Genomic DNA, 26,149 nt, shown 5'->3' with positions numbered 1-26,149 from the left:
CCAACCCTCCCTGGTGGGAAGGCTAGCCTGCCAGGCCTCTTCTCATGCTGCACGCTGAGCCTGGGATCTGTTGCCCTGTGCCCCTGCTTCTCATGGCCCTGGGACCGAGGCTCCCTGCCTCCCACCCACTCCAGTGGCCCCGGAACTCAGTTCTAAGGGCTGGGACACAGAGTCTGGCTTCCCCAGGGCCTGACCAAGGGATCAGAACATAATCCCTTCCCTGGTGCCTCCAACTCCAGCACCGGCTTTCAGCTCCTACTCCGGCTGGGAGCTCATGGTGCCCTAATCCAACCGTGGTTCTGAAACTGTCCCTGCCCCAGAGGGACTGCAGGAGAGACCCCCTCCACCCTCAGAAGAGGCCTGTCTGGATAAGCTGGTCCTTCCCTCCAGCTGACTCTGCACCTGTCCTCAGGCCTTGGGCAAGTCCCTCCTGTGTCCCTCCATCACTCCAAAGAGCCCCTGATGGTGCCCCTTAGCTCCCTGCATCTTCTGTCACCTTCCCCTTTTGGGTAAAGACCTCACATCATTAACAGCCCCAAGAACAAAGAGCAGGAGCAGCAACTTGGGCAGTCCTCTGTCGCAGTCCTGCCCGGCCCAGGGGCCCACGGTTCACCACGATGCCCGCTCGGAGGAAGGCCTGCTCACCACCGCACGGGACGGGGGCAGCACCCTGCTGCTGCCTCCAAAGGGTGCCTGCCCCCCAGCTCCAGCATGCCCCCCGCCCCTTGAGCACTCCTGTCCACCGCCCCTGTTTCTCATGGGCCCCTGGGTGCCGTTCGCACGCTGGATGTGCACTGGACTCGCCTGGTCTGGGGCGTGGCGTGGGCTTCAGCACTTGTGTCATGAAGAAGCCTGGCCTTTGCCCTTGGCATCTGGGAGATGAGTGGCTCTACCCAATAGACTCTCCTTGTTTAGGGCAGGGGTGGGGTGGGCACATCCGTGTGACTTTGGGTAGGGGCTTTGGGTCCTGCTGTACCAGCTGGCCTGCAGTCGGAGAGGAACCCCGCAGACAACACATCGAGCCTCCGTGATGGGGCCCCGGGAAGAAGTCTGGAGCTTGGGTGAGCATCCCCGGCGGGCAATATTCTATGTGTCCACTCGCTGATGGCGGCACAGTGACACCGTCCGGACTGCCCCGGTGGAGGGCTCTGCCCCGGTCATCTGTACTTGGCCGACCCTTCCTTCCTGTAACAGGCCATGACCGTGACCACAATCGCCTGCGGTGCACTCTGTGAGTCCTTCCCGTGAATGCTCGCATCGGAGAGTGATCTGGGGAGGCCCTAACTCGCCGCTGTGTCAGCCGTGAGGATGCCCTTGCATGCGGGCTGCTCCTGGACTTGGCCGGCGGCCCAACCTCCATGTAGTGCTGTCAAAGACCCCCAGGGATTCTGCCATGCAGCCTTGTCTGGGACGCACGGCACCCATCAGGTGGTTGTTCCCATTTGGCAGAGGCCTTACGCACTCTGCTCAAGGTCAATGGCAAGTAAGGGCTTTAGCTCCGGATCTGGAACAGGCTCCCAGAGCACCCAGCCACCTGCTGCCCCATCCCAGCCCTCCCTGACGGACACACTATCCCTGCCTGGGAGTGCAGGGATACCGGGATACCGGGAGTGCAGTGGGAACAGGCCCCAGGCTGCCGAGGACTCACCTGGCGGGCTCCGCAGGTGCTCCTCACGATGGTAGGTGCTTCCAGGTGCTGACAAAGGCCGTGGGGATGAGCGAGTAGGGCACGGTGGTGATGCAGTTCCACGTGTCGGAAGTGGGGTCATAGCAGTCCAGCGTCTTACACCTCTGGGTCCCGAAGTAGCCCCCCACCACATACAGCTTGTTGCCGGAGGCCAGGGCATGGCATGACATGCGTTTGGCGGTCATGTCCCCAATCCGCGTCCACTGGTTGGTCTCGCAGTCAAAGCGGTAGGCTGAGGCGGCTGTGAACTCCGTGTCGCCTCCCATGATGAAGATCTGGCTGCCCAGCACGGCGGCTGCTGTGTACCGCCAAGGCTGGGGGCATTCGGCCTTGATGGTCCACCGGTTCTCCGAGGGGTCGTAGCACTGGACCTTGGACACCATGTCTCGGTGGATGCTGGTCCCCCCGAAAACGAAGAGCTTCAGCTTGGCGCTCACCACGGCGGCATTGCTGACTCCATCCCTCAACGGGGCCACCATCACCCACTTGTTAGCCCCGGGGTCATACTTCTCCACCTGCTTCAGGGAGACCGAAGGGGAGGCGGGGAAGACGCCTGCTAGGGAAGTGTGTCCCCCGACCACATAGAGGCAGTTCTCCAGCTCTGCTGAGCCGTGACCGAAGCGGGCGATCAGCATGGGTGCCGCCTTGGACCACTCCTCATGGACAGTGTCATACACCCACACGTCCTTAGAGACCCCGTTCTCGGAGCCCCGGCCCCCAGTCACGTAGACCTTGCAGCCAATGGCTGAGGCGCTGAATTCCTTCCGGGGGCTGGGCAGGTCGGCCTTGGGGATGATCTCCTTGGCCTTGTGGTCCACCTGGTAGATCTTGTCGCACATGAAGGTCTGGCCTCCCAGGATCAGCAGCGTGTGACCCGCCTTGCGCGGCCGGGCACAGGGGCTGGTGACCACCCCGTCGTTCTGCAGGATCTTGGTCTTACAACGGAGCGCCTCATCTATGATGAGCCTGGTGCGCTCATCGGCCATGAGGAGGGCCTCACCGGAGACGGCTTCCTTCAGGCAGTCTGCCGGCAGCAGGGCCAGCCGTACGCTCCGGAGCAGCTCGGGCAGGTGGGCCTGCCTCTGTTCCAGGTCGTGCTTCACCCACTGGAGGATGGCCTCGAAGACCACACGCTCGTCCTCCGTCTCCAGCTCGTCGCTGGAGATGAGGTCCAGCAGGGTGTCCTTGGACAGGCTGTTGAAGTCCTCGCTCTGCCGCACGGTCTCGAAGTGCACCAGGCACATGCGCCAGGAGAACTCGTACAGCCGGCGGCACTGGTGCGCGTCCGAAAGCAGCATCATGCCCAGGCAGTTGGAGGGGAACAGGTTCTTCTCCAGGAACTCGGCGGCGGCGTCGCGCACGTCGTGGAACTGCAGCATGTCGCCGGCCTCCAGCAGCGACTCGGCGTTCTCCTCATTGATGACGATGCGGGACGAGTAGGCGAAGTCCAGCAGTAGCTCCAGCACCTCGGGGTGCAGGTTGTCCTGGAAGTTGACTGTGTCATCCCGGCTCTCCCGCAGGCCGTGGCTGAACATGGCCTCGAAGTAGCGGCTGGACGCGGCCAGCACGGCGCGGTGGCAGGGGAAGGCGCGGTCGCCGGCCCAGAGCGTGACATCCGTGAACATGCAGTGCTTGCGCAGCGTGTTGAGGTGGGCCAGCACGCAGTCGGGGTGCGAGGCTTTGTGGAAGAGGGTGATGTTCATGGAGCCCGTGCTGCTCCGCGACTTCCGGGTCTCGTGGACGCTGACCGACATGCTGAGCCGACCTGCCGGGGGATAATGCCACAGGTGAGAAGGGCAAGGCCCTGGCTCGCGGCACAGACGGCCCAGGGAGCCCACCCTTCAGCCCCAGCCCTCCTCGCTGGGCTCTGTCCCTCCCCTCTGCCAGCACTGGTGTGGGGGGTAGCGGCTAGTGAATACTTCTCCCTTCAGAAACTGATCTTTTGGATTTCAGACCAGCTTTGGAACCAAATATCTTTGGCCTTGAAATGAACCACCTCAGGGTGAGTCTGAAATGCAGCTGCCTCCCATGGTCAAGGGAGCAGTGGCCTTGGGCCATTCAGCAGACTTCAGGTCAGAGCAGGGCTAAGTAGCATGGGCCTTGGGCCATATCGCATTCTCTAGCTGACCTCTGGGGACACGGCTCAGCTGGGCGAGCCAGGGCTCCGAGAAGCAAGTTCGCTGCCCCACAGTGCCGGAACCACGCATCCCACATCGGCTATCCAGTTCCAATCCCAATTTCCACTCTCCATGGGCCCAAGGAGACAGAGTCCATCAGGGTTTTCTGTGGCAGGCTGGACACACTATGAGCCCAAGGAGCCACAGGCAGAGTTTTATGTCCTCCCCCATCCCCCCAGAGGAACCTGTCTGTCCTGAGCTGGGCTCCCAGCAGCACTGGCTAAAGTCCCTCAACTCTCTTGCCCTTGGAAAATGCCCAAGAGCTGCCACTACAGTCCAAGGGCTCAGTGTAGACATGTTCTCCAGATCCAGGGTTGGCCAAGGCCTCCTGATGCAGCAAGGGCTGGGAGGCAGAGCTGGCGGACCAGTGTGAGTGGCTTCACCTACAAGACACCTGCTCAATTCTGAGTTCCCCAACAAGAGAGCCACAAGAAGTGCCCGGGTGACAGGAAGATATGCAGACTAGGAAAGCTGTCCAGATTTGCCTCAGCTGAAGCCTCTGGAAAACCCAGAACGAAAGGAGCCTCCTTAGTCCCTACAGGCAACTCCAAGGATCTTGGGCCACAGCGAGCACCTCACCTGCCCCCAACCGCCGTGCCCTCCAATGCCAGGCCAGGATTCAGGGCTCAGGGGGCTGCTCCGCATTAGCATCCTGACCCCCCCAAAGCCTGTGTTACATTCTTCCTGCTGGTAATGAGCCCCCCTCAAAAAACCCCAAATCTCTTCTTCTTCTTTTATTTTTTTAAAAGATTTTATTTATTTATTTGACAGATAGAGATCAGAAGAGACAGAGAGAGAGAGGAGGAGGAAGCAGGCTCTCCGCAGAGTGGACAGCCCGATGCGGGGCTTGATCCCCGGACCCCAGGATCATGACCTGAGCCGAAGGCAGAGGCTTCAACCCACTGAGCCACCCAGGCGCCCCCCCAAACCTCTTCTTTTTCCTTTTTAATTTTCAAAAGTATATAACCCCCAACCCCTACTCAAAGTCAATTTTCTGCTTAAGTAATAATCTGGTAAAGGAAGGAAGCGATTTCATGCTTCGCTGAGACTGTAAATTAGCGTCCAAGAGCTCTGCTGTCTACTCACTCCTCCCCCGGCAAAGAACCAGAGAAACCACAACCTGACGGGATAAGCTGCCAGGGCAAGGCCTTTGCTCCCGGGCCCAGGCAGGAAAGGGGCAGAGGCTGGGCTGGCAGTGCTGTTCCTAGCCTCCAAGCTCCAGGCAGGTGACCTGCCAGGGACACTGCTGTGCACAGCTGCCACTGTAGGCCACCAGGCTTGCAGTAAAGAGGTTAGCCCACGGGGTGGGAGGTGCAGCCGGCACAAGGGAAAGAGAGTTGGGCCCAGGTCCAGGCTGGACCGGAGGGTCCCCGTTCAGCCACCACCCTCTCTCCTAAACCCTCATTTTCTCTTCTGTGAACGAAAGTCCCTGCTGGGACCTCAGAATTACTCAGTTGTTGGCAGTTTTTTACAGAACATGACCTCTGAGCCTGGCCCTGGGACTGGGAGGCCCGAAGATCGAGAAGCTCCAGTGGCCTGGCCCCCAGAGGCTTTACTGGCAGCTCTGTACTTGGCCCAGATCCGAATTCCAGACACTGCAACACGTTTCCCCAAATCTTGCTCCCAGACACTTTCCCAAATGCGGTCATTCATCAAGTGACTCCATCCACCCTGTCCCCACTGGGCCTGGGCAGATGAGAAGCTATGGCCTTTGACCTGTGCACCAAGCCGGGGGGATCGTCCAAGGACTCCGATTCAGGGAATCAGGTGGAGACTCCTTATGGGGGGGGCTAAGTGCAGGGCAAACCAGGACTCAAAGAGTGAGAGTGTCAAAAAGCAGGGCAAACCCAAGTGGAGCAGCTGAGTCTGCCCCGAGAAGGAGGTCAAGTGGTGAGCTCTCCAAGGCCAATGCCGACTGAGCAGCCCAGGGCTCCAGAGCTGACTGACTGTCTTGCTCAGCACCAAGAGGCCTGCCCACTGACGCAAATCCCCTGCACAGGCAGAGAGCCAGACCTGAGCGCACACACCCAAGCAGGTTCCCACCCCCAGAGAGCAGCCTGTCTGGGCACCTCCCTGCCGAGGGCAGAGGCACCTGCCTGGCTGTGGCCCCGGATTGTCCCACCTCCTTTTGGGCAGTGCCTGTTCCGAGCCAATCCTGCGGTGACAGCAGCTATCAGGCATGCACTGACTTGCCCCAGACCCTGAGGTGAGGTGATCGTATCCCAGAAGCATCATAATTCCCGGAGGTGGAGGGTCTCATTACCCCAGTTCACAGATGAGGATGCTGAGACCCAAACACAGGAAGGGAATCGCAGGAGCAAGTCTCCAGCTGGGCCCACAGGTCCCCAGGGCTGTGCTTCAGCTCCGGGCTAGCAGGCACGGGAAGACAGGCTCAGAGCTGGGGGCCCTGGGCACTACCTGCCCTGCGGAGGGCTCCTCACCTCACCTGCAAAACATCTGGAAGCCGGTCACCTCCACCATCACATGTCTGGGAGAGCAGAGCACTCTGAATTTCCTCTGAACCTGAGGCCCACCCCGCCCAGGGAAATGAGCAATGGCAGCCATGCTCCTTCTTATTCGGGCCCAACCTCCAGGGTCACCCCATCCCTCCCCCCCAGCGACCCCCAGCCCTCAGCAAGCCCTGTGGCTCTGCCTCCTGAGTCTCCAACCTGAACCTTCTGCCTTGGACTACTGGAAACACCCCACCTGGTTCTCCTTCTGTCCTCTATGATCTGGGTTCCCTGCAGACACCAGAGGGATCCTCACCTGGATCCCATCACGCCCAGTCACAACCCACCAAGGGGTGTCCCAACACCCTCAGAGAAATCTCAGGTTGTCACCGTGGCTGCCAGGCCCCACAGGAGTCGACCCTTCCTCACTGGCTGTCTTCTCTCCTCACATTCTGCCACTTCCCACCCTGCTCTCCCTCTCAGGCCACCCTGGACTTCTTACTGGGCCTCAGGACCTTTTCACATGCTGCTCCTTTGGCTGGAAGTCTCCCCTGTTGTCACTTCTTTTCTGCATGGCTCACTCTGTCACCTCCTCAGAGGGTAACCTGACCTCTCCTCCCCTCATCCACTTCTGCCCTCCTCACAGCACCCACCACTGCATAACAGTATGTGTTTATCTGTCTCCTGTCTCCCCAACCTGCTGAAGGTGGGGGGCCATGTGTGGGGCCAACTGATGTGACCCCAACATGCAGCGCAACCTGGCACAGAGCAGCCACTCGATCTGACTGGATGAACCCCCTGCCTTTGCTCATGATGAAGTCCGGAGACATGTACAAGGCATGAAACTTACTCCACTTGACGTCTACTGGAGTTCAGCCGCTCTGCAGACACAGAGGAGGAGACTCGGATGGTGAAGGCTGTCCTGGGGGCGGGGGTGGGGCATAGCACTGGCTCCCATCAGCACCGACGCCCTGACTGCTGTCAGAACCAGCCTCCTCTGCTCCAGGTGGTTGGGCCGGCACATTCGGGCCTGGCTGGCTGAAGCAGCCCATCCCCGAGCCCTGGGGCTACCTGCATGGGACCCTGGCCAGGCCGATCAGTGTGCTGTCCTCCTAACCACCACGATGGGTCAAGGAGACTCTAGTTTATGACATTTACTGGAACTACAGGGAACAAAGCAGGTACAGACGGGACTGGAGCAGGGCAGGGGACTGGATGGTGGCCACGCTGCCCAAGACAGGCACCGCATGGAGGAGGCACAGTAGGGCCTCTTGTCCCTTCCCTTCCTTTTGTCACTGGCCATTTAGAGTCCCCACCAGGACAAGTGCTCACTGAATATCAGTTTCCTGGGGCTGTGCTCCTTGCTCAGTCAAGGGTCTCTGCTGTGTGGGTCCCTCTGCCCTGACCTGTGGGGGGCCACCCCAGACATCAAGCATGGGTTTTAGGAGCTGGTTTTCCGTGTTCACTAGCAGTTACACACACAGCCCTATGTAGGGCAGGGGATACACAGAGTGCGCACAGGCTCCCGTCCAGTGGCAGGAGGGATGGGCATTTAAGAGTGTGCGTTCAAGGGCCATCTCCTTGGCTCCCTGCCTGGGGGCCATGATGAATCAGATGCTCTCACACTGTGTGCATGAGAAGTCTTCTGATGACCTAAGCATCCTCCTGGGCTTTGACGGATTTAAGGCACATGAAGTAACAGCCATGCTCCAGCCCAGCAATCCGTCACCCTGCTGAGGGGCACTGATCCCCCTCAGACAGCACCTCCGCTCCCCACACCGCAATCCTCACCTGCACAGACGCAGTTAAAATGCACCAGATAACCACGTACCTAGCTCATTTCTCCCATCACCCTTGGAAAGTTAACTAAATGCACAAGAAAACAAAGTAGCCAAGGGGGTGAGACCTCCAGAAGAAACTCGCCATGCTCTCCCAAGATCCCAACCCCAGAAAGCCGAAGGCCTCCATTCTCAGGGAAAAAATGCACCACAAGATGATCAAAACTACTGTTGGGGGTGGGGGGGCACCTGGGTGGCTCAGTTGGTTGAGTTGGACTTTTGATTTTGGCTCAGGTCCTGATCTCAGGATCCTGAGATGGAGCTCTGTGTTGGGCTCTGTGCTCAGCATGGGGTCTGCTGGAGGGTTCTCTCTCCCTCTGCCTCTCCCCCTCCCCCATGCTCTCTTTAAAATATGTAAGTAAATCTTTAAAAACAAAAAAACCCCCCCAAATCCCAAATCCTGCTGTTTGGGCCACTGTCCAGAAGGCCTGACTGATTTGGCTGTAGCATGAACCCCCTGCCCTCCTCCCTCTACCATCCAGGAATGCACGCTCCCCAAGATGAGGATGAATTCTCCTGCTGTTCCCCGGAGGCCAGAGGGAGTGGGGAAGCCCAGGGCCCGGGCGGTGGGTTGTGGGTAATGTGGCTCCGACTCACTCAGCAGCCTTAAGATTCCCGAGCAATTCCCGTGCGCCACGCACGCGCGGGGTGTGGGAGGAGGTGACGGACAGAGCCAGACTCCTGCCCCACGGGGCTGTGCTCTGCGGTCGGCAGTTGGGGTGGGGATGGCGGAGAGATCAGCAGTGAGGGAACAGGTCAGTGAGGAAAACGAAACAGCAGTGGGCCGCAGTGACAAGACAGCGGGGTCACTTAGGCCCCTGTGAAGAGGGGACATATGAGCTGAAGCTTCAGTGAGGAGTCAGAGCCAGGGTGTGACGACAGGGAAAGGAAGGCTCTGGGTGCAGGAAGGGAAAACACAAAGGTTAGGCAGAAACAAGGCTGGTCCACACTCAGGGAAGAGAAAGGACCAGGGGCACAGTCAGGGGCACAGCTAGGCGAGGCTGGTGCAGGACCAGAGACGCCCACAAACTGTGACACCGCTCCCACTGACGGGTAGGGTCCACATCCCCTCGCATCTGAGCGGGTTCCGCGGTGGCACTGTGGATGACCAAATGGAGCCAAAGGGACCCTGGGCCGACCGGTGGGCCCAGACCTTCAGAGCCTGGCGGCCTCCACTCCCTGTCTCTCGCAGTGCTCACTCGAGGGGAAGCCAGACGATGTGAGCCCACCACACCATGATGCGGCGCTGGCCTGCCCTGCGGGGCGGAGGGTGGCCCGGCTTTTCCCCCTCCATCTGGCCACCTGAGTCCATGTGCCAGACACACGCGCGAGGAACTCGCCTCACGTAGCCCAGCGGCAGCAGGTGGGCCCAGCCAGCTAGTCCGAACCGGGGCACCAGACACAGGACCCCGGTGACCGCAAAGGTCACCCATCACCCAACCTCAAAGCCCAAGACAAATCCTGACTGAGCACCTGCTGGATACCAGGCGATGCTGAAGGCCAAAAAACAAGATGGTGAGCTCCTACGACCTCTCAGGCCCACAGAGCACACGCATCGCACCAAGGCTAACGTGTGAGCGGGATGGGAGCGTGCCCGGGGAGAGGCAGCCAGTACTTTGCAGACGCTTCTCTGGTGGGATTCTGCCCCTGATGTACAGACAACTGTGACAGAGCCGAGGGAGGAGAGATCAAAGTTCCTCAAGGCCACTGCTTAGAATGGGGCTGCTGAAGACCAGGAAGCCACTACTGGGCACTGTTGGGAAAGTTAATTCATCTCTCTGCGTCTGTTTTTTTCAACCACAGAGGGACACGGAGAACAACTGAGAGACAACTGAGACAGTAAATGATGTGCATTTCAAGTGGCCTGGTCACGCTCCCTCCGTGGCCTGTTTCAGTACTGCCCCTTGTTACCACTGTCACTGAGCAAAGGACACAGAAGACACCCCTAAGCCTTACTCTATCCCTACCCTCTGGTCTGGGTTTTCTTTTCTTTCTTTTTTTTTCCTTTTTTTTTAAAGTATTTCTACGCCAACCATGAGACTTGAACTCACGACCCTGAGATCAAGAGTACAGAGCCAGCGTAGCATCCTACAGAGCCAGCCAGCGTCCCCGCCCTCTGCTTTGATTAAGGCAATTTGCACTACTATTCATTTATAAGTTGTTTTATTTTTTTTATTATTATGTAATATTTTTGCAATCAGAAGAAAACACCAAAGGTGTATGTCAAGCCGGCTAGATCTCGGTATCTCTGGGAGCTGTAAAAACGAAGGAGTTAAATGCTATGAAACACCGCACAGGCGCTGGGCTGTGTGATGCAACACGCTTCCCAGGCAGGGATCTTGGGGTGGCCACGTGACCCGGCAGCTCAAGTGCCCGCCTGCCCCACCCCCACATCTGGGAACCCAAGCACTTCAGGGAGCACACAGGGTGCAGGGGTATCCATTCTTCCATTTTTCAAGTAGAAAGCAAACTAAGCACCCTTGCAAAGCACACAGATCTAATTGTTAATTGAAAGCAAATTCACTATGACCACGGTAACTGAATTAGAGGCGAGATCATTCGAGATACAAGTGCATCATCAGACAAAGGGTCCTTTCCCTAAATGCCTCTACCTCTCAAGAGTCCTTTCTTTAAAAAAAATAAACCTTTATACACATTCAAAAACTTATACATACCCTGTTTTTATATTAAACCACAAAGGATTAGAACTATTTGGATTTTTTTGCTGTGTCTCTATTTCGATTTCGTTTTCCATTTCTATTGTGAAAGATCTCAAACCTGCAGCAAAGTGGGGAGAATTGTGTAACATACACCTTCTGCTCAATGTGGTTAGTTGGCTAGATGAAACTTTGCCCCACCCCAGCCCGCAGCCTCACCCCCGTTCCTCCTGCAGGGGAATGGCCTGGCCACAGGGACAGTTCTAGAACAGAGCACGGCTCAGGGAAGGGGTAAGGGTGTTGTTTCATCCAGCACTGGGTTACAACCAGGTTCCTCTTTCAGCAGTACCAACATGACCCTGCTTCAGATGGCCCACATGAAAGGGAGACAGCAGGTCAGCCTGCCCCAGAGCTCACCTCCCCATAGGGCAGAATCCCAGCCAACTCGGAGATCTCTGGCAGACCACACTGTGGGACAACCTGGTTCTCTCGCCTGCGGTTCTGAGGTCAGGACATCCAGTGCCACTGTACCCTCTCAAACATGCCCAGCTCCCCGTACGGTGTGTCCCCGGTGGGTTAGTGAGTCCTAAGGCTTCTCTACACATGGTCCACCTGTCCACCTGCAGCCAAAGCCTGGAAGGGGAAGGGAGGTCCTGGGAGACCCAGAGGGTGGGCAAAGGCTTCCGTGCCTTTTCCATGTGTTTTACAGCCTTTTCACTTAATGCCCCCAAATGTTAGGCGCACTTGAGGAAGGCCAGCTTCTTTGGCATCCATGACGGATAGCCAAGCTCCAGCCTACTGCAGCCTCTGCTGGCCGGGAAGCCGGCGGGCTATTACTACAGTTGACAGATGCATTAGAGATGGCTGCCAGCTCCACCAGTGTGGAAACGCTGCTCAGGGGAAGAAGGGCTTGGGGCTGTGCAGCGCTGGCTTACCCGGGGCACCAGGCTCTGCCTTCCCAGAAGAGGCACAGGACAGGAGGTAAGGGGTCAAGTTGTGCAACCTGCTGGAAGATGAAGCAACACTTATTGCAAAGCCTTAGCAGGGAACTCCGGCCAGGAGGGGAACCAGACAAAATGCATGACTACAGTGGGCCTCTGCTGTGCTGGGCCTCTCCCCCAGAAGCTGCGATCCCCGTAAGCGATCGGGACCGTCCGCTCTAATCAGGGTGGGCTGAGTTACACCGCATCAACAAACACCCCCAAACGTCAGCGGCTTCAGAGGACTGAGGTTTGTCCCTTGCTCATGCCGCACATATCACAGCTCAGTGGTGGCGGGTAGGGGAGTGTGAGAGTGTTCTTGTCATCACTGCCAGCCCTGGGGACCCCGAGGACAGAGTAGCACCGTGTCATCAGTCGGTATGCCAATGGGAAAAGGGAGAGCGCTCTGGAACGTGAGCACTGACAACCCCGTTCTTGGCCTGAAGACATGTAGCCCTTCTGCTCCCATCTCATCGGCCAAAACCAGGCCCCCGGCTGCACTCACCCGTGAGCACCCGAAGCACACTCCTGCCATCTGCCCCACCATTTCTGTCATCTGTCCACGAGCACAGGAGCTCTGGGATTCAGGGCCAGAACGGTACATCGCAGTTCTCAAGTACTTGCTACACAGTAGGCAGTATTCTGCGCGCCTTCTGCGCTAACTCGGCCTCCCCCCTGCGGCCCGAGATACACGCACCACCTGGACCTCCCCGGCTGGATCTGGGGCGATGAGTTCCCACCACCCAACATCATGAGGCTGCTTAGGGTGCAGCTCCCTCTCACTTTTTCCCAGGCACCAACAGACAGAGATCTAGGGGCCACAGCCTGGGGTTCCAGCCACCAGACACTCCCTTCTCTGTCTACCCCTTGGAGCCACCCCGTCAACTAGCTTCCGTGCACCCGGGGCAGTGCCAACTTGCAAAGAATGAAGCCTCCGGGCTCCAGGATATCCAATGTGGGTAACGAACTAACTTTTCTCCTGTGCACTGCAAAGGGGCCTCCAGTCTCTAGGGTCATTTTGTGGGTCCTGTTCACGAGAGGACACCCAGCTGAGCAAGGCCGCCTCGGGGAAAGGATGTGACAGTCTCCCAGGTCTTGCCCAGCTGCTCTAAGACAATGGAAGGATTTTGCCAGCTCCGCAACCACAAGGCTTTGTGTTTTAGGAGAAGCTATCTTGCTCAGGAGAGAAGCAGACCCTCAGGAGGGACCATCTGGGCAGCCTTAGTTCTGGGCAGTCAGCACCCCGTTCTCTGCCCAGAGCCCTGTCTTCCCACGGCATGAGTTCCACAGATCAAATGAGACAGGCCAAGAGGCACACACCCAGTCATTTTTACTGAAAAGACGATCTAAGGGTGAAGCCAAAGATACAAAAGACACAAATCCCCCAGAATTACAACCCTGAACGCAGGCATTTTCCTGAGGGTAAGGGGATAGGGTGGTTATCGCTGAGGACACTGCCCTAAGGGGTGAAAATTAGTTCTTGGGGGATGAAAATCCTGGGTGTGCACTTTTCTCTTTTCTTTTTTTTTTTTTTTAAGATTTTATTTATTTATTTGACAGAGAGAGATCACAAGTAGGCAGAGAGGCAGGCAGAGAGAGAGAGGGAAGCACAGAGCTCGATGCGGGACTCGATCCCAGGACCCTGAGATCATGACCTGAGCCGAAGGCAGCGGCTTAACCCATTGAGCCACCCAGGCGCCCCTCTCTTTTCTTTTTTTTAAAATGATTTTATTTATTTGAAAGAGAGAGAGAAAGCATGAGCAGGGGGAGGGTCAGAGGGAGAAGCAGACTCCCGCTGAGCAGGGAGCCCAAGGCGGGGCTCAATTTCAGGACCCCAGGATCATGACCTGAGCTGAAGTCAGACACTCAACTAAGCCACCAGGCGCCCCACTTGTTCTTTTTATGTACAAAGCACAGATACACACACAGCACACTGACTTACAGTATATCTGGTATTAACATTTATGGGAGGAGTAAACAGTTGGGGGAAAAAAGGTCTAAAACGGTTTTGGGGGAAGGTGATAAGGTTAAGAAACACTGCGGAACTGTTTTCACTTTGGCTTATTTTTCCCTTTTATCCCCAAACAGTTTACAGTGTCGCAGTTATGGAACCCTATTTTACATCGTTTTCACCTATTTACATAGTTTCCAAATTCCTATCCTTCCTTCACTATTGAACAAGGTTAATTAAATGCCTGCTGCTTACAGGCGATAGGATCCACAGCCTCTGGCTCCCTTATCAAACAGCCCAGTGTCTCTGTGGTTGCCAAATGTAACTTTCAAGGTCTGTGAAATATACAACGACCATCTGGGTCATTCATCCAGTTTTAAAACTTTTTACCTGAAGAATAACATTTTTGCTTATGTTGAATTGCTGTATCCTCTAGGGATAAAAATCTATGGAGAAGATTCACAGATGCTCGATGTCCTTTTATCCTAGAGGTTCTGTTTACACACGCTTCAACTGCCCCTGCAACAAAGTGCCTTCTTACAGCTAAAGGGGATGGTGGTGTAGATAGCACCAAGTTCATCAGGGCGGGACAGACAGAAGGTACCACATCCCGCTGCCCCTCAGCTCAGCGGGGGCCACCCAGACTGTCTCTGGCCCCCAAAGCTGGGAGTCTGCAAGCCCAGCTGTTCCTCCAGCTGGGAGCAATGCCAATGAAATGGACACCAGTGCTCTAATCAGAGAGGGGACAGAGAACTCCACACTCAAGCTCACCCATCTGTTGAAATAACTTGTTTCCTCTCACTTATCCAGAGTGAGACGGAGAGAAGCAAAGAAGGACAGAGAGAACAGCCCGCTCCAAAGCGAACACTGCACCATGGTCTTGGGTTCCTCCCTCCTCAGAAGGACTGGCCCAGCCCTTGGCAAATGAGGGGGTGGGGGTGGGAACCCGGAGGGAGATGGTCTCTTTTCCTGTCTGGTCCCTTAAAAGATTCTGAGAGCCCCACAGATGGAGCCATTAAAAGCACTCTGGCCTAGATATCATTTTCAATGAGCCACCTGGAGCAACAGTTTTGGAGGGAAATGAATATGCAGACTAGAACTGGGGGAAAAAACCAACAAAAGCACCGAGTAAAGCACTGGCTATTTGCTCATGGTGGGTCTTTCTCCTGGTTCATTCCTCTCCAGGCTGTCAGCGTGAATGTCAAAAAGGTATCAGAATGCTCCTCAATTCCTAATGCCCAATATATAAGCTCTATCTTTTCTCTTCCCACTGAGGGCCAGGAGCAGGGGAGTGTAGCTGGAGAACAACTGAATATCTTTCAAAATGACAAACGCAGGTGCCCTCTGTCCCAGCATTTCCACGCCTGGGAACCTTGCCCTCAGTCCCATTTGCACATGATCTTTTGGCTGCAAGCAAAAGGCTGGAAAATAACCGCAATATTCATAACTAAGAGTCCTAGTCAAATAAACCTTGGTTCATTCATAGAGTATAACACTACGCAGCCATATATATATATATATTTATGTATATATATATATATATATATGTATATATATATATATATATATATATATATATATATAGCAGGTGGCTTTCCACGCTACCATGAAAAGCACTGCAGATGGGAGGCTTTTACGTCTTCTAGAAACCAGACGACCTCTGTACACATGCAGACACGACACATAGCTGTGGGCGTATGCAGAGACTACCTCTGGGAGGCTGTGTAAGAAACCAGCGGACAGTAGTGTCGCTGGTGGGAACGGGGCAGACGCCCACCCCTCTGCACTGAATTCTGTGCCAGGTACAGTATCACTTTTCCAAAACCCTGCATGAAACTTTGTGGCAGCTGCTTTTAAATGCATTCTCTCGCTCAATCCTTAAGCCACTTCTTCAAGGTCCCAGCCATACAGACGGGCCAACTGAGGCCCAGAGAAGATTAAAAAACTGTGCACCCATCTTCAGTGTTCAAAGCTATTCCGCTCCCAAGTCCCTGCTCAAAGAGCACAATGAGGGCTATTTATGAAGACAAAGAACCCTCCCGGCCACAAATGCCACAAACGCTGTGTCCAGCTGAACAGGAGATAGTCCTTTAAATGAAAACCCTTGATTCCTCGAGTACCCCGGTCCCATGGAGCAAACCTGCACCTTCCCTCCTGGGCTTCAGGAAAGAAGGAAGCATGTGCAGGGGTGTCTCCCTGACAGGCTTAGTACCGCCGGAAGGGTGCCCGCTGCTGAGGACAGCGGATGACCTGGAGACAGACATGAGCTTTCTGTCAGGCATCTGCGTCCCCCACCTGCCCCCGCCTGGAGAAGAGCCACCGTTAGTCTGGGCCTCCCCTCGTGCTGCTACTGCCTCGGCCGTGATGTGGGACCTAATTCAGATGCTCAGTCAGTGCCCTTGTTTCCACATTTGTCAAACGGGTGTGAACCTCACCACACCCACCGCAGCAGACTGGGGGGAAATTAAGGCAGAGAGCTGGCCTCAGGGCCCGGCACCCAGCTCCCAGGGGCTCTGGGCAGCACCGTGCACTCAAAATGTTTGTGGTAAAATGTTTTCACTGAAGAATACGAAGAAATCTAGCCTTATAGGAATGGGCTGTCGGAAAAGTAAGGAAACTATAAGAGCCTTCTCAGATAATGTAGGATATTCTTCTCTGATACCTCACCAAGGCCTGCACAGCAGTAGCCTCCTGCAGATTAGGCAATGTAGAACCTGAGCCTGAATCCGTGAACTTTTGTACTCTGTGACATTCCGGTCTCCTGGTCTATCTTGCACCATGCATGCTTTGGTAACACCATGCAATGGTCACTCGGAACACATCAGCTCACTAAGCCATGTGCTCGGAGAGATTAGTGAAAAAGGCAAATAATATCTTGGCGTTGCCATGAAAACAGTTTTGACCTTGGGGACCCCTAGAAGAAGCTCTGGGATCCTCCTAACCACACTCTGACAACACCAGGTTAACAGAACTCCCTGACCTTCCACATCAGCCATGTTTTTGTTAAGAACTCAGAGGAAAACTATGGAAGCATGGAGCGGGTGACGGCAAGATGACTTGCCCCTTTGGGTCTTGGCCCCCTCCCCAGCTTGCACGGAGGGGCGGTCACAAGGGCCAGCACTTTCTACCCTGTGGCTGGCCGGCCTCCCCTCATGCCCTGGGACCTCCCTTCTCCCGGCCTGCCCTGATCCTCCTCTCATTACCAGCCGCTTTCTTACCACAGGACCCCCTCATTCTTCCCCAAAATAACAGATCTGGGTACTTTGTACTGGGCAGGACCTCAGACAGCAAACTACAGGGGCCACGCATGGGCTGCTGCCTTTGGGCTTTGCAGCTGATAATTCTTGGTCGCTTGAAATTACAGATGTGTGTATATTTATAGCCAAATACATGGTTGCCGAGAAATCGCAACTCATTCATATATACACTTTTAGCACATTGCTTGGCCACCAAGTTCCATTAAATTTTCCTTCCTGGGTTCCTTGTGTCACCAGTCCTACGCTGGAGACAAGGTGAGGCCTTCCCCACTGCACACTTGGCTGTGAAGGGCCCCTGTCCCCAACGTGTCCCCCTTTCCCCCCAGCAATCTGAGGCCACATGCTTTGCTCCTGACCACCAGTCTCTCCTGCCCAAAAGCCTTCAGCGAGGTTTGGCCATCAAGCCTTGTTCTCTCTGTCACCCACTCCAGCTTCATCACCCCCCACGGCCCGTCTCCCTGCCACCAAGCACTCAGGCACAGGCTGGCCTTTCCAGCTCCCCCCCGCCCCCCGACCTTTCTGCCCTCAAGTCTCAACTCCTCCCCGAGACCTCACTCACCATCACAGCCCCTCTGGACTTGGCAGCTGGCATGCAGACAGCCCTGCACACACGAGATGCTCAAAAAATTACCCCGATAAGGAATCTGAGCACCTACTATGTGCAGGGCTCCGTAATATGTACTGGGGACATGGCGGTGAGTAAATACACACTTTTGTCTTGTTCCCTGCAGTTAGCGTTCTCATACCCGTTGACTCGTTGCTGTAGCACTGTGGTGCTTCTTGACTGGCACTCTTTATTCCTTTAGGTCATTGTACACTGTGCCCTTATTTTAATTTCCAACTCCTAGAGGACAGGATTCAGTGTCATTTTTGCTGCCTAGAGTATATGCAAAGCTAGTCAATGGCTGAAGGGAAGTGGATTAACCACAACATCCATTGGACTAAGAATCAGAAATATCCAGACATCCGTCAGACCCACGGAAGGGGTTCCTGGCGTCTGCTGTATTATCTGCAACATGACTGACAGGTTTCATATTTGAATATTTTAAGTGCTAGACGGGAAAGAGAAATCCTCAACCCTCCTGGACGGTGTTCCAGAAATCGCAGGAATCACACAGGAGAGGTCAACTAACGAGACGGCAAGCTCTAAGCTCCAAATCTCAGTTCTGCTGTTTGTACCTGTATGACTGGCCCCAGATACGTACACTCCCTGAGCCTCAGTCTTCTCATTTGGAAAATGGGGGTGAAAATAACGGTCCCTATGTCAAAGTACTGTCGTGGGAATTAAAGGTGAGAATCCAGGGGAAGAGCTTAGTACAATGCAGCACACAAGTCACTCCATTCATGAAAGCTGCTGCTCCTCATACTGTTGTCACAGCCCTTGGTGGCATAAGCTCCGTGGTGGGAACGTGCAAAGATGGCCGGTCCCCCTTCCTCCAGCCTGGCCTTACTCCTGTGACCTATATGGTGCACTTGCCACGTCACCCACGCGGCAAAGGAATCTGCAGATATAATTAATGATGGTGCTAACTGATCAGGTGACCTAGAAACAAAGAGGTTACCTGGGTGGGCCTGGCCTAATCACAGGAGCCCTTTACAGGAGGGTCACAGAAGTGGATGCCACAGATTTGCAGCAGGAGAGGATCTGATATCCTGGTTTTGGGTCTGGAGATGGAGGGGGCCATGTGGCACCAAATGTGGCAGCTTCGAGGAGCCGACATCAGCATCCAGATGACCGCCAGAGTGGATGGGGGACCTCAGTTCTGCAACCACGGGGAACTCAACTGCACCAACAACCTGAATGGCCAGGAAACAGACTCGCCCCCAGGGCCTCAGGGTAAGAGCTCAGTTAATACCTTGACCTTGGACTTCTGGTCCAAGACCCTAAGCAGAGAACCCAGCGCAGCCAGCTCAGGCTTCTGCCCTCCAGCACTATAAGCTAATAAACACATACAGCTGAACCCACTACTTTGGTGGTGATTTGTTATGCAGCAACAGGATCTAACAGAAGCCCAGCTTGGTCGCAAACCACCATGCATATGGGGAAAAGCATACCAAGTGCCTGTTCAAAGGGTCTGGGGAACATTCACACCTTCTGTATCTTTAATCATTTCACAGGTGCTGCTTGAGAGCCGGGACTGTCTGACTCACGTCTACTCTACCACTTAGCAGTGCAGGCATCATACAGAAGGCTCTCGATAATTTCACTGAACATAGTGTCAACTTTCAGGGCCCTCGGGAATGGGATTGCTTAGCTGGTTGGCTTCAGTCCCATGACAACCGGTTAGAAGGGGTCCAGGTGCAATTATCTGGGCAAAACCCGGCATGGGGCTCTTTTTGGCCTAGAGAACTCCAGACACTGCCAGCGGTTAGGAGAAGCTAACTCGGCGACCAGGGTAGGTACGTGTCCACGTGCAAAATGTCTTGCTTTTTACACACCACCCGACCACGCCGTGGCCCCCGCCTCAGCCTGCGGCAGCCTCCCAGGGCTTGGCTGGCCAACTAAACCCTGACATTTTGCTTGTAATTGTACCTTCCAGTAAAAAGTCCTACTTGGAGTGGTAAAAATAGCAGCTGCGACTTCCCGCAGCACAACTACACCAGCCCGTGTCAGGGCCTGAAAGGAAACCTGGCGATCTGGTCTCACACTCTTAGCTCCGGGAAACGCCTGCAAGCTGGGCTCAGGCTGGCAGCAGGTGGCACCCAGTGAAGGTAGCCCCTTGTGCCTCTGCCCCCGGGTGAACCACCCTCAAATCAGCTCCCAAGATGCTCCCCTCGCAACTTTCCTGAAAATCCCAACCTTCAGCATCAGGGGATGTCTGAGAAATGCACAAACCTGCCCCCAGCCCCTCTCCTCCTGCTCATTAACTGCAGAACTACAGAGAGGAGAGGCCCCCTATCAAGTCTCTTTGGGGGTCCTGTGGCCCCCTTGTTATCCTCTCCGGTGTCTGTCTATCTCCCTCTCTGGAGCCTTCTGTCCCCAGCATCTGACCTCACCAGGCTGGGCTGGGGGGATGATAGAAGTCTCCAGTAGGGCTTAGGTCTGAGTCATCACCAGGGTGGCAGGGCTCAGGCCAGCTAGATAATACTGCCCCTGGAGTAAAGGGAGCGAGCTGTTAGAGTCCACCCGGGGAATGACAGGAGAGTCAGGCTAAAGTATCCCCAGGCACCAGAATCCTGGTAGTTGTGAATTCCTCCAGCGGCCCAGGACACAGAGCTGCCAGCCCCCCTGAGTCCCCCATCATAGGGCCTGATGCCACCCAGGAATCACACGGGAGTGGTTTTCTGAGGTCCCAGACTCCTCCTTTGCTTCTCTACCAATCTCCAAACCTTTGCTATCCTTCTGTCTCCAAATCAAATACATGGGCCCTTTTGTCGATCTTTTGCTTGTTATAAAGCCTCCTCTTACAGGAAAACAGACAAGGGCCCCCAAAGTAATTAACATGGGAATCTGTAAAGTTCTAGGAGCCCTGGCCAGCAGTGAAAAAGGGAATCAGCCTGTGATGACCAATGTCCCTTTCAGAGCCTTTTTATGGGAAGGCTAGAGATCTTTCTCAACCCTTCTGGCTCCTTCCTTCATTCCTGCAGGTCAGACAGGGAGAAACTTACCACTTGGCTAGCCCTCTGACATCTCTCTCAGGACACGTGAGGGATGCCAGGCAGATGTCCCACCTCAAGCCACCCCAGTCCCTCCCCTAGACACACTGGCTATTCAGAAACACTCGGGTTCACTCACATGTTCTGGGCTTCAAATATCTGTCTCTCGCTAGTAAAACCCATGATGTCTGCAGAACTTTTCAGCATAAAATGAACTTTCAGGAATGTTTCCCATGCGCCACAAGCAATGGCGCCTGACAGGGGGCAGGGCAGGGACTGAAAGGGCCTCATTTCACAGATGAAGCTGCGCTGGAGGTCAGGAGACCAGTCAGAGGCAGAGCCAGCAACTGCTAAACCTCGACATTCTGGAAAAAACAAAGATGGATGAAAACAAAGAGGAAGCCTGTATGAACTGGAATTTTTTGTTTGTTTGTTTGCTTGTTTTAAAGAAATGATGAGATCTTTACCTACCCACACCCGCACCCCCCATCACAGGAGCTAAAAGTGAAAACGTGGATAATATCAAGAATTATCGAGTATGGGTGAGGATGTGGGTAAATGGGCCCCCAGACACCATCGGTGGCTGAGTGGCCTGCCTGAGTCTTGGGAAAGGCATTTGGCTTTGACATTAAACATTTAAAAATCAGAAATATGCACGATCCAGGACACACTGGACTTTATGGACTGTACGAAGGGGTGGGGAGGTGGTCAGACAGGACCTAATGTTCGGAGAGGCTGAGATAGAAGCCAGTGACTGGCCCACGCGGAGTGTCGTGCAGCTGTAGGATGGACAGGAGTGTCACCACACACTGGGCCACAGAAGCTGTGGACAGAAACACAGAAGAAGGGTGGCCAGAAGGGGGTGCGCCAAATCGCTGACAGATACCAAGGACACAGGGGACTTTCCAGGCCACACTGCATTTTATCTCTCATTGTGCGTTTATAAAGGGAATCTACTGAAGTGCTACCCAAGTTAAAGGAAACAATTAATCAGCTTAAAGGGACGCGTTTTCCTTGGCCCCCCTAGGAATCAGAAGATTACAGTGAGTGCTGGCTGCCACTATCTCTAGCCAGGTCCCCGCCTCGGCCCACGCTGTTCCCAGTCTGTACACTCGCTTGTTCCCTGCCCCGAATGCTCTGCCTCAGATCTTCCCAGGGGTGCCTCTGTCCAGTCTTACAGGTCTCCGCTCAAAGGTCACCGGCCCAGAGAAGCCTTCTTTAGGACCCCTCGGTCACCCACCTTGACCATCCACGTCCAGCAGCCCTAATGGCAGCTCTATTTATTTTGTCTATCTGGCCCCAGTTGAATAGGGGCTCCAGGATGGTGGGGATCTTGCCTTTCTTCTGCTGCATCCCAGAGCCTGGTAGAGAACAGATGGCAAAAAATATTCATTGGACCCATCTGGAATGGAGATGCTAGGGACAGTCTACTTCTTCACCTCTCCAACGGGGAGACTGAGGCAGACTCTTGCCATGCCACTCACTCTTTTAGCAGTATGCCACAACAACTACCTGTCTGCCTCACATATCAGAGACTGACCTTCCAAGAAACGACTCTCTTTGAACCTGACTTCTTTTTCCTAGTTTCTAGTCCAGGATGAGCCACTCAGAAGGTGCCAAACGAAGGCTTGCTGCATGAATGGAACTGTATGGTTCCCCCCCACCCTTTTCAAAGCTGTGAACAACAGAGGCTGCAAAGGTTAAGGGACTTGCTGCCCAGGGTCTCACAAATCTGGTAGCACACAGCAGAACTCGAACTCTGGATGCTGGATGTAATGACTTTCTAGAAAAAGAACTCCTGTGTCTCTTGGCCCTCGCTCCTGCCCAGACAAATCTGGCCTGGCCACCTGTAAACCTGGCAGGCAGCTCATCCTAGAATTGGGTGAGCAAGACTCCTCTTAGCGTAATTAGGAAATTAATTCCATTCAGCCTAGATTGAGCTGTGGTCAGCCTCTCCTTGGGGGGCCCAACAAGAACAGGTAGAAAATAAACAAGGCTTTTTGTTTCCATCCTATCCCTGCATCCTACTCCAGTGGATTGGCTGACGGCAGAAGGTATCTTCTTGGCAGGCAGAAGTGGGTGGGAAATGACACCCAAGGAGAACGTGGTCCTCCCTCTGGCAACAGAGATGCGGTTCTCCCACGGCCCAGCTCAGCCCCCGCCTTCTTGCGGGAAGAGCAATCCAACTGGTCTTGCAGGCGCCTCCTTGGCAAAGTCTGATGTGTAGGAGCCTCGCGTCCTCCTCCTGTCCCCCTAGGCTCACTCACGATCCCTACCAATCTTGGGAGATCTGTGCCCATCTCTCTTCCTGGAAGTGGCCCCAGGGACACCTGTGGCCTAGATCCCAACCCATCCATTTGGGGATTGGGACAGAGGTGTCAGCCTAAGTGCTCCCACACCTGTTGCCCAGGCCCCTGCCTGGGACCAGCCAGAGCAACCTTGGGAAGTAAGCCATGCATCTGCCACCTTCCTCTGGGCCCAGATTTTTTCTTCTTTGACCCAGTCCTCTCGCGTCACTAGCCCCTCATCCATGGGCACCAGTACCTTTACACCTAGGCCCTGGACTCCAAGGCAGCGGACAGAGGCAGGGAGCCAAGGGAGGCCTGGGAAACTGGGAAAGTCTGACTCAGTTTCCACTCACCAAGAAAGGAAAGAAAATTGAGGAGCTTGCCTACTATATACCCTTCTAGTTCTCCAGGAGGAAAAATTAGGGCCCAGAGAGGGAAAGCAACCTGCCCAGAGCCCCATAGCACACAGCAGAGGCAGAGCAGGAAGTCTAGACTCCTGATTTCTAATCTGCCCCACCACACTCCACTGGCTGCTATCTCTTCCTGCCCCAGACGCTAGGCAAGTAACTCAAGCCTATAAAATCACATGACATCAGAGGCTGTAAGAACTTCTGGGATTTTACAGCAAAACACCTAACAGAAGCATTGCACCGAAGAGCATCCACACATGTTCAAGAAGACAAGCTGAGGCCCATAGAGAGGTAAGGGGACCTACATGAAATCACACACACAGAGGCACAGGAGGACTCTCAGCTCCCTACTGAAGCATTCATTCTGAAACAGGCTCCAGGAGTTCCAACTGTCGTAGGATGGGGAAGAGGTGGAGTTGGTCTTGAACCTCAGTCCCATTACAACAGTGTGGCCGGACAGCCTGGTCCAGCCTTGTATACACCCCAGGGGTGCCAGAGACCACTGTGAGGAAATAGGGTGAGATTTCCCAATGAAACTGGGTTTCTCACTACTGACCCAGTGTTTTGTAAACAGGTCAATGAGCCATATATGCCTACCTTTGTTCCTCCAAAAGGCATGGCCGGGGCTCAGAAGGAAAGGCTCAGCTGTGAGAAAGAACAGAGTCTCCTGGCACCAGAGGGAGGGGGAAAGGGTGGGTGGAGGTGGCTGGGGCCCAAGAGACCACAGATACACAAGCAGCATCTGAATCCAAGTCTGGTTCTTGAGCCCGAGCTGTTTTCCCCAGCCTTGCGCAGAAGAGACTGAACAGGAAGCCCGCCCATCTCTGAGCTCTCTCTCTGCTCCCACCATCCCCATCCCCACAGCCCGGGGACCTGGAGTCAGCATCACCTGCAGGTGACAGGTACCAGCTTTCCCGACCTTTTGACTGGGACAGGGGCATTGGTGCTCAGAGGCCAGGTGGTCCAGGAACAAGGCTGGGACCTGCTGTGAAGGCTGCAGTGCAGTGTGGTGCGGGGGTGTAGGGGGAGTGAGGGGGGTGGGGGGGTTGGGGGGAGGGGCAGGCAGACCCAGATTACAGAGGGGAAGGCCCTGCTGGGATGAGGTGAGTAAAAGCTGTGGATGCACACATACTGCCCCCACCCCCTGCCCCCAAGCTGTCCCAACTAAGTGTTTTCTGGCTGGGAAAATGCTTCAATAGCTCTGGCTGCCGGAGGCAATTCAATTATGAAATTTACCACATTAGATGAAAACCAGCATCTCAACCAGCCAATTCATTTGCGTCTGGCCACTCTGTTTCCTCCTGCAGGTTCTGTCCACCCCTCCCTGGCCAGGCCACATTCACACTGCAGGCTGGTCCGGATGGACGCAGGCTCAGACGACGGGCTGGTCTTCGGGGCTGGTGGGGTGGCTTTTCCCAGGACCCCCTGAGCAGAGAGGCTGAGCCAGGCTGGAGAAGGCATCCATCTTCCTGGAGACTCCCGGGGCCGCTGACTCCACAGTCTCAGATGAACCCCCCCTCTCTCACCTCCCATTTGCATTCTCCCAGACCTGCACCTGCCTTGAACTTGCAAGGCACTGGCTTCTGGGAGAAGTGCAGGTGGGTGGTGGGAGAAGGCCACCGCCTCAGGGCTCTGCCATGCCCTTCTCATCTTTACTTTGCCCAGGCATCATCGCTTCAAAAAGCCTTTGCCACCCGTTCCCCTCAGCTCCCCTTGCTGCCTCTATCACTGCGGGGGGTGGGGGGGTACTGTGCGCACACCTGTGTGCCCATGTGCCAAGGCCCCACTCTGCGGGCCAGCACACCCTTGTCTAGGAGCTCCCAGAGTACAGAGCCCTGATCAAGGCCCTCCCCACGTAGACTCAATTAGTCAATTAACAAATGAATAAACAAACCGCTCACTGAATACTACTCCCTCCCCAGCCCCCTGGAGCAAGAGCTTGGTAGAAGGGAAGAAGCCAGCCCACTTTTGCTGCAGACCTCCAAGTCCCAGGCCTGGGTCATCTTCCCTGGCCTCCTGCTCTCCTCTGCCCACACTGGATGCCCAGAGGTTTGAGAGGCTTTTAGGGAGGAAGGGGCTGCAGAGGCTGCCTCAGACGCTGAGTGTGCAGCTCCCCCGCAGCCCCTCTCTCTGCACCACAAACATAAATCCAGCTGCAGCCCCAGCCCCAGGATGAAGGTTTCTACCATTTCTCTCTACCTCCTTCTAGCAACCTCCCTGGAGTCACTTCCTGGCAAACGGAATGACTCAAGACCAAGAGGGCTGCCGGGCCCAGAAGACTGACTGACTCCATCACCCTCCTCAGGTACAGCTTGGGAACCCCAGGACCACTGGTCTCAGAAGGATACCAAGTCTGTCCAGGGTGGAATGGACCTTGTGTCCTACTCCCCACTTGCCCCCAACCCCCAAATGCGAGTCTTTAACAATAGTCCCTCGGAATCCTAACAGCACACCCGGGCCCACTGAGCATCATCAGTCCCACCTATGAAGGGGGACACAGAAGTCAAGGGTCCCAAAGGGCCTGATGCCACATCACTGTCCCCGTAGTCTGGTGTATGATAAGAACGGGGTTGAGGGCGTTGGTTGGTTCCTGCCTCCCCCCTACTCCCCCCACACCCCGTGGCATGGCAACTTCACTCTTCAGATGGCCAGAGTGGAGACCAGAAGGCCCAGACACCTGACGTTCTCCCTCCTGGCTCACCAGGGACCGCCAAAGCTCCGGAAGCCTTTCTCCTGCTCAAAGCAAGTCAGAAGGACCCAAGAGTGCCCAGCTTAACACTGCAGGGGCCTGGGTCGCCCTCCACCCCAATCCCTTTGATCGGGTTTTATAAAGACTTTTCTTTGCACAAAGAGGGTG

At 55.1% G+C, this 26,149-nt stretch overlaps 1 protein-coding gene across 1 annotated transcript in view; it reads right to left on the bottom strand.

The window, feature by feature from the left end:
* KLHL25 (kelch like family member 25) overlaps window positions 1-26,149 on the bottom strand; it is a 34,413-nt gene that overhangs the window by 7,099 nt on the left and 1,165 nt on the right. Inside the window, exon 2 of the mRNA XM_059180045.1 lies at window positions 1,649-3,452. Coding sequence (XP_059036028.1) covers window positions 1,672-3,441 — 1,770 coding nt within the window. The 5' untranslated portion in view covers window positions 3,442-3,452 and the 3' untranslated portion in view covers window positions 1,649-1,671. The remainder of the gene's footprint in view (window positions 1-1,648; window positions 3,453-26,149) is intronic.

This window comes from Mustela lutreola, chromosome 7 (genome assembly GCF_030435805.1).
Source record: "Mustela lutreola isolate mMusLut2 chromosome 7, mMusLut2.pri, whole genome shotgun sequence".
In the NCBI taxonomy this organism is placed as follows: Eukaryota; Metazoa; Chordata; class Mammalia; order Carnivora; family Mustelidae; genus Mustela; species Mustela lutreola.
This window is presented reverse-complemented; position numbering and strand designations above follow the sequence as displayed.